This window comes from Diaphorina citri, unplaced genomic scaffold (genome assembly GCF_000475195.1).
Source record: "Diaphorina citri unplaced genomic scaffold, Diaci psyllid genome assembly version 1.1 scaffold866, whole genome shotgun sequence".
Taxonomy (NCBI): domain Eukaryota; kingdom Metazoa; phylum Arthropoda; class Insecta; order Hemiptera; family Psyllidae; genus Diaphorina; species Diaphorina citri.
The window spans coordinates 121,146-130,129 of NW_007378298.1; the positions used below are offsets into that span (position 1 = coordinate 121,146).

Here is an 8,984-nt window from a genome sequence, read left to right on the forward strand (position 1 = left end):
TTACCCGGATAGAAGCGGGGTTTTACTTACTTGAATCAGATCGTTAGCGTTCTTCAGAGCTCCGACTATGTTATCAACCAGACGATCTCTCTCATCTTGACTCAATATATTCCAGAACATTGTACATTGACTGAAATTATCTTCATCGCTCGAGTTATATCTGAAATTAATCGATTAACAAATGAAACTATCTGAAATAAATCAATAATTAAAGAAACAATATCAGTAGATTTTTTTTTTTTGCTTTTAAAGAACAATCACGAGCCTTCAAGATGGTTGACTGCGGTTCAGGACGAGCCAAGTGAACATGGCTAGAGAGTCTAGAGACCATCACACGGGTGTATGGTAGATAAAACGGATAGCTTTTCTTTATTCTGCTATTACCTACCTCGGTGGTGTAGTGGTCAAGGCGCTCGCCTGGTAAACAGGAGGGCGTGGGTTCAATCCCAGCCGAGGTATGGAATTTTATCCTCAACATAGTTTGAGAATTTGACCACAATAATAGTAGTAGCCCACTGCTGGAGTAAAGGGACTTTTCAGTCCTATGCGAGCAGTATAGAAGCACTATTATTATTATCATTATTATTACCCTTTGGAGAAAGATAAAGTAGGTAAAACAAAGCCAACACAAAGTAAAAGTTAGTCGAGAGGCCCGGGGACCCAAGGACTCACCTAGCCACATCTCCCGACACGGCGAAGGTAGACAGGCGACCCCTTTCGCTCTCCTGGGGCCCGGAGAAGCTGTTGGGGAAATAGTTGGGCGCTCCGCCCTGGTTGTTGAAGGCCATGGGGCCGTCACGCTGATAGTTGGCCACCTTGGTAGCGAACGGACAGTTGACTGGGAGCTGGAGATAGTTAGGCCCTAGGCGATGGCGATGGGTGTCAGGGTAGGAGAACAGACGACCCTAAGGGGAAGATGACAAGGGGAAATGTGAATTTTGATTGAAAAGAAAAATAGAAATTTTCTGAATTCCGTCGAAAATAGAAAAATAGAAATGTGAATGGATCTTGCTTTTATAATGTAAGATGTGAGACAATACATATGTGACATTTAAATCCCTATGGACCAAGACAACTGAGTTCTAATTCTTTTCTTACCTGAATTACTGAACAACTGAAAACCATCAGGTTTACATACACGGTATTGTATTCTATAGCTAGCTTACCTGTAGCATTTTGTCAGGTGAGGGTTCGATAATTAGTTAGCTTACCTGTAGCATTTTGTCAGGTGAGGGTTCGATCCCGGGTACCAGATGAGATGGTGAGAATGCAATCTGTTCGACTTCGGCGAAATAGTTGCTCGGGTTTTTGTCCAGAACCAGTTGTCCCACCTCAATCAGAGGGAACTCACGGTGTGGCCAAACCTGGTGGCAGAAAATGGAACTATAGTTTGTGAAAGGTGCTGAAAAGCATAGTGCGATTTTTGTTTATTTTTTATTAGGTTTGATAGAGGGAACTGTAACTGCTAGGGTCTTATCGTCCCGAAATCGAAGAGAAGGCCAGGATAGGAGAAAGCCAGCCGTTCCGAGAACGAATCTTATCTGTTTAGGATAAAATCTGCCCCCAGTGTACCCGCGACCAAGCGCTTACAAGGCAGACACGCTACCTTCCAAGTTAACTAGGCTGGCGACGACAGAATTGTTTCACTGATAAACAGGACCACTATCCAAGATCACACTTAGTTTCACTTTTTGGATGTAGCAAGTTAGCAGCCTGATTTTGAACTTCGGATTAAAATTCAGCCAATCAAAAGCCAGTTTAACCTAAACCAAGTTAAACTCAACTCGGATTGTGGTAATCATTGCATACCTTGGTTAAATCATTGCATACCTTGGTTAAATCATTGCATACCTTGGTTAAATCATTGCATACCTTGGTTAAATCATTGCATACCTTGGTTAAATCATTGCATACCTTGGTTAAATCATTGCATACCTTGGTTAAATCATTGCATACCTTGGTTAAATCATTGCATACCTTGGTTAAATCATTGCATACCTTGGTTAAATCATTGCATACCTTGGTTAAATCATTGCATACCTTGGTTAAATCATTGCATACCTTGGTTAAATCATTGCATACCTTGGTTAAATCATTGCATACCTTGGTTAAATCATTAACATTATCCCATCAGGATAAAATCCGCCCCGGGCCGGAATCGAACCCGCGGCCTAGCGCTTACAAGGCAGACGCACTCCCTTGTGTACCTACCTCATGTCCTGGTAAAATTTTCTCACTCAAGTCTTGAGATTTACACATAATAAATCTGCTCATCTTTCCACCTTTTCTTCGATCTCCCTCACCGTTTTCTCCCCCTCACTTCCATTCTTTCAACTCCCCTTCCTACAGGATAAGGAAAGTAAAAATTAACTTACCAGCTCCCTTCCTATAGTATAAGGAAAGTAAAAATTATAGTTATAGGATAAGGAAAGTAAAAACAACTCACCAGCTCCCTTCCTATAGTGTAAGGAAAGTAAAAATTCTTTTCCCTTCCTATAGTCATAGGATAAGGAAAGTAAAAACAACTCACCAGCTCCCTTGGCGTGTACAACACGCTCCGGAATTCTCTCGCGGTCAAAGTGTGAGATTTCGTCCAGATAGTTGAAGTCCTGCAGGAGTACGGGACCCTTGGGACCGGCAGTAAGGACATTGTTCTTGTCATCTATGGGATTGCCGGTGGCAGTGGTCAACGTATCCGGATTCTGAACAAATCTTCCGCCCTCTTCACCGGCAGATTCTTGATCTTCTGATTGGTCTGCAAGAAATGAGAAGATACATAGAATTAGTAGGTAGGCATTTGGGTATACAGAGTTTTTAGCTACCTGAATTCCTTTTTTTTTACAGGAAAAAAAAGGGGAGATGGCGGCTAGAAGAGAACAGTTTTGCTCCCACACATGCGATTTTTTTTCCTTCAGGGGACTTCACTTTAAAAACTTTCTATCTGATTTAGGAGGGCAGGGGACATTTATATCTATTCTACCTGCATACAGTCGGGATAGAATCTGATAAGGATCGGATAATCTAATCCTACCCTGGCTTCTATCGCGATTCTATCTGGGTGAAAAACCATTTTGGCTAAGTGGTTTTTTCAAGAGGTTATATGATAGAGGGACCTGTAACTGCTAAGGTCTTATCGTCCCAAAAGCGAAGAGAGAAGGAAGACATGATAGGAGAAAGCCAGCCGTTCCAAGCACAAATCTTGTATGTTTGGGATAAAATCCGGGCGGGGACCGAATTTGAAACCTAGCGCTTAAAAAATAGACGCGCTACCCTCCAAGCTAACCAGGCTGGCAATAAGTGGGTTTGGCCTTAAGTCAATGTTACCTTGTAGTGGAATTTACAGTAGACAGCTTTGCCCTCAGCATTAACCAGTTTGAAAGTATGAGATCCATAGCCATTCATGTGTCTTTTTGGTATTAGTATAAGTAGGGTCATCGGCTATATTTAAGTCCCATGTCACTGCAACCTGATTGGCTGTTTTGTGACTTTCTCGTTGGTTATCTAAAAGAGTCCTAGACTTCTTACGAAAGCCCAGAGTTCTTTTAGGACTGATGTGTTTGACTTTTTTCAGGTGTTATGATCATCCTTGAGAAGTAAAGCCCAATTTATACCGATTCTACTAAAGAATAAGGATAGAATCTGATACATAATCGGATAATCAAACAATCAAACTTACCCTGGCCATTGTGGTTAGATGGGTTTCGTTAAATCAATCTTTGGTATTAGTATAAGTAGGGTCATCGGCTATATTTAAGTCTCATGTCACTGCAACCTGATTGGATATTTTGTGACTTTCTCGTTGGTTATCTAAAAGAGCCCTAGACTTCTTACGAAAGCCCAGAGTTCTTTTAGGACTGATGTGTTTGACTTTTTTCAGGTGTTATGATCATCCTTGAGAAGTAAAGCAGTCGTTTGTGAGAGGCGGCACCACATTCGCACAATGATGTGTTCTGTCGCTTCTGGTGCCTCTTTCTTACCTTGTAGTGGAATTTACAGTAGACAGCTTTGCCCTCAGCATTAACCAGTTTGAAAGTATGAGATCCATAGCCATTCATGTGTCTGTAGCCATCAGGAATACCACGGTCCGAGAATAAGATCATGGTCTGAAAAACGAAAAAGGAGAAGACCTCGTAGGTGTGATATTACTGTGGTAAGAGCTCGCTGAAGATGGTAGAATAGAATAGAATAGAATATACCTTGTTTATCCTGCCCGAATAGGACTGAAAAGTCCCTTTACCCCAGCAGTCTAAACAAGGTCTCGTATATTTGATGGGTTAAAAAATTAGACCCGAAAGTCCTACTTCTTCTTCTTCTTCTTCTTCTTCTTCTTCTTAGCCTTAGCCTTTCCCTACTTAAATAGGGTCGGCGTTTCTTGTCAGTCCCTATCAGGCAGCCCTATTGTGTACCTCATGTCCTGATAAATTTTTCTCACCCAGGTCTCGAACAAATCCCAGAACATATCCCAATCCTTCAATTGAGTAACGGGATATAATAAATCCCATTTCTATCTTACCTGATGTGTACTCTCGGGTCTGAGCGAGATGAAATCCCAGAACATATCCCAATCCTTCAAATGAGTGACGGGATTTTATAAATCCCATTTCTATCTTACCTGATGTGTACTCTCGGGTCTGAGCGAGATGAAATCCCAGAACATATCCCAATCCTTCAATTGAGTAACGGGATATTATAAATCCCTTTTCTATCTTACCTGATGTGTACTCTCGGGTCTGAGCGAGATGAAATCCCAGAACATATCCCAATCCTTCAAAGGAGTGACGGGATTTTATAAATCCCTTTTCTATCTTACCTGATGTGTACTCTCAGGTCGTAGCGAGATGAAATCCCAGAACATATCCCAATCCTTCAAATGAGTGACGGGATTTCTCTTCTGTGTGTGAATGAACACGATCTTACCTGATGTGTACTCTCAGGTCTGAGCGAGATGAAATCCCAGAACATATCCCAATCCTTCAAATGAGTAACGGGATTTTATAAATCCCATTTCTGTCTTACCTGATGTGTACTCTCAGGTCTGAGCGAGATGAAATCCCAGAACATATCCCAATCCTTCAAAGGAGTGACGGGATTTTATAAATCCCATTTCTATCTTACCTGATGTGTACTCTCAGGTCTGAGCGAGATGAAATCCCAGAACATATCCCAATCCTTCAAATGAGTGACGGGATTTCTCTTCTGTGTGTGAATGAACACGGGAAATAGCATGGGGTCTCGGATGAAGAAGATGGGAGTGTTGTTACCTACAATATCCCAGTTACCTTCCTCTGTGTAGAACTTGACTGCGAACCCACGGGGGTCCCTGTGAATAGAATGGAATGGAATAGATTAAAATAGAATTGAACAGTTGGCACGGTTGGTTCAGTGGTAACGCGCTTGCCTGCCATGCAGAAGGTCCCGGGTTCGAATCCCACCATCGACAAAAATTTGTACTCGTTTTTCGATTGCAAAGAACAGTTGGCACGGTTGGTCCAGTGGTAACGCGCTTGCTTGCCATGCAGAAGGTCCCGGGTTCGAATCCCACCATCGACAAAAATTTGTACTCGTTTTTCGATTGCAAATATTTCAACGGGTTACTTTCTGGTGTTCCCGTGTTGACCCAGCACCTAAATGGGAAGTATTGTGCCCCTTCTCGCCCATCTGACGAAAGGCAAACTACGGGATGGGCATGCCACGCCACAGGCCACATCAAGCGTACTAGATAGCTAGATACTTTTTCTATGCTATACGCTTCTTTTCTTTCTATGCTAAGCAATAAGACACGAGTACGCTTCGAATTCTTGACGTTTGCTCGTCTCCCGGCACGGTGGAAATCGAGTTTTATGCCCGCCTCTCATGCTCAGACAGTCTGACAGACCACGGTCTCACAGACCTAAGTATGTCAGACCGTCTGACAGACCACGGTCTCACAGACCTAAGTATGTCAGACCGTCTGACAGACCACGGTCTCACAGACCTAAGTATGTCAGACCATCTGACAGACCACGGTCTCACAGACCTAAGTATGTCAGACCGTCTGACAGACCACGGTCTCACAGACCTAAGTATGTCAGACAGTCTGACAGACCACGGTCTCACAGACCTAAGTATGTCAGACAGTCTGACAGACCACGGTCTCACAGACCTAAGTATGTCAGACAGTCTGACAGACCACGGTCTCACAGACCTAAGTATGTCAGACAGTCTGACAGACCACGGTCTCACAGACCTAAGTATGTCAGACAGTCTGACAGACCACGGTCTCACAGACCTAAGTATGTCAGACAGTCTGACAGACCACGGTCTCACAGACCTAAGTATGTCAGACAGTCTGACAGACCACGGTCTCACAGACCTAAGTATGTCAGACAGTCTGACAGACCACGGTCTCACAGACCTAAGTATGTCAGACAGTCTGACAGACCACGGTCTCACAGACCTAAGTATGTCAGACAGTCTGACAGACCACGGTCTCACAGACCTAAGTATGTCAGACAGTCTGACAGACCACGGTCTCACAGACCTAAGTATGTCAGACAGTCTGACAGACCACGGTCTCACAGACCTAAGTATGTCAGACAGTCTGACAGACCACGGTCTCACAGACCTAAGTATGTCAGACAGTCTGACAGACCACGGTCTCACAGACCTAAGTATGTCAGACAGTCTGACAGACCACGGTCTCACAGACCTAAGTATGTCAGACAGTCTGACAGACCACGGTCTCACAGACCTAAGTATGTCAGACAGTCTGACAGACCACGGTCTCACAGACCTAAGTATGTCAGACAGTCTGACAGACCACGGTCTCACAGACCTAAGTATGTCAGACAGTCTGACAGACCACGGTCTCACAGACCTAAGTATGTCAGACAGTCTGACAGACCACGGTCTCACAGACCTAAGTATGTCAGACAGTCTGACAGACCACGGTCTCACAGACCTAAGTATGTCAGACAGTCTGACAGACCACGGTCTCACAGACCTAAGTATGTCAGACAGTCTGACAGACCACGGTCTCACAGACCTAAGTATGTCAGACAGTCTGACAGACCACGGTCTCACAGACCTAAGTATGTCAGACAGTCTGACAGACCACGGTCTCACAGACCTAAGTATGTCAGACAGTCTGACAGACCACGGTCTCACAGACCTAAGTATGTCAGACAGTCTGACAGACCACGGTCTCACAGACCTAAGTATGTCAGACAGTCTGACAGACCACGGTCTCACAGACCTAAGTATGTCAGACAGTCTGACAGACCACGGTCTCACAGACCTAAGTATGTCAGACAGTCTGACAGACCACGGTCTCACAGACCTAAGTATGTCAGACAGTCTGACAGACCACGGTCTCACAGACCTAAGTATGTCAGACAGTCTGACAGACCACGGTCTCACAGACCTAAGTATGTCAGACAGTCTGACAGACCACGGTCTCACAGACCTAAGTATGTCAGACAGTCTGACAGACCACGGTCTCACAGACCTAAGTATGTCAGACAGTCTGACAGACCACGGTCTCACAGACCTAAGTATGTCAGACAGTCTGACAGACCACGGTCTCACAGACCTAAGTATGTCAGACAGTCTGACAGACCACGGTCTCACAGATTCAAAAAAGTCAAACTAAAATTTGCAGTACCGTTTTTTACATTGTTCATACATTGTGTTCTTCTAGTAATCTAGTACGTTATAGCCAACCAAAATAGTTGCACGTAGTGAGCCCGACAATGCCCGGCATGAGACCAAACAATTAGCATCAAGTGTAAGGCCACAAACCTCGTGGGCATCTCAACTTGCTACACTTAACAAGTACCAGAAACCATTCCAAGTACGAAAACCTTACAACCCAAGTACCAGAAACTAGTTAACCTTGCAGGCCCGGGCATTATGACGGTGGCAAACTATATGGGTCAAGATCATATGCCTGGGAAGTGTGGTAGGTCAGAGTGGGCATAACTCATTGACAGACAGGCCCTCCCTCGTACAAAAAATCATGATCGAATGTCGAGACATTTAGTAGATTCATAATGTTAACTACCTATTAGCTACCTACGTCAACTTGGTGTCAGGGTAGCTATACCTTGCAGGCCCGGGCATTATGACGGTGGCAAATTAAATGGGTCAAGATCATATGCCTGGGAAGTGTGGTAGGTCAGAGTGGGCATAACTCATTGACAGACAGGCCCTCCCTCGTACAAAAAATCAAAAAACTAACAAGGCTGGAACATGAAAACCAATAAGACGACATCAGCTCTTAAAATCTTGGCTAAACCCTTGGGAAAAAAAAGAGGATGATAGTTAGGAAGTTATAGGTACCGACTTAATCATAGGTAGGTATAACCCTAAATTTGACTCTTTCCAGCTTTCCACAGATTGTTTTCAAATCTAAATCATTGTCCTTTTTCTTCATTGTCTTGCAGAGCCTTGCAAATATGACAAATCCAGCTGGTCAGAGTGTGATCCCAACACTCACATGAAGAATCGAACGCTCACTCTCAAGAAAGGAAGTCCTACCACTTGCGAAGCCACCAAGTCCATTTCGAGAAAGTGCAAGAAAGGTAAAAAGAATCTAGGTAAATCAATGTTTGTCTTTCCAACTAGAAATAGACTTTTGAGTAAAAGGTGACCACTAAGCGATGTTAACGCAGTGTTAGGGGGTCTCTATCACCTAAGACCTAACCCTTAGGGCTCCATTACATATTATTCGCCGAAAATTCTTAAATAATGGAGGATAAAATTAAATGTAATAGCTAAGATCAAACCCGCACTCTCCTGTTCAGCAGGCGAGCAAGGCAAGGTTCAGAATTTCAGTCCCGGTGTCCGGGGGTCCGGGGTTGGGGGTCATGTTGAAATGAATTATAAAACACACATAGTCGTTTTCGTCGACCGACGTCGACTGAAACCGTACACTGCCTCGACAACATAGATTCACCTCTTCACCTCGTCGGTCGACGGTCAATCGACGAGGTCGACTCTCTGTG

At 44.0% G+C, this 8,984-nt stretch overlaps 1 protein-coding gene across 1 annotated transcript; it reads right to left on the minus strand.

Moving 5' to 3' along the window:
- LOC103512636 (catalase-like) lies at nt 1-5,331 on the minus strand (the record flags this gene model as incomplete). The annotated part of the gene is made up of 8 exons (XM_026826052.1): nt 1-160; nt 673-905; nt 1,212-1,364; nt 2,104-2,109; nt 2,376-2,386; nt 2,692-2,755; nt 3,978-4,103; nt 5,116-5,331. Coding segments are annotated over 8 exons (969 nt in total), but the record flags the coding sequence as incomplete, so codon positions are not given.
- Nucleotides 5,332-8,984: the final 3,653 nt, after the last annotated feature.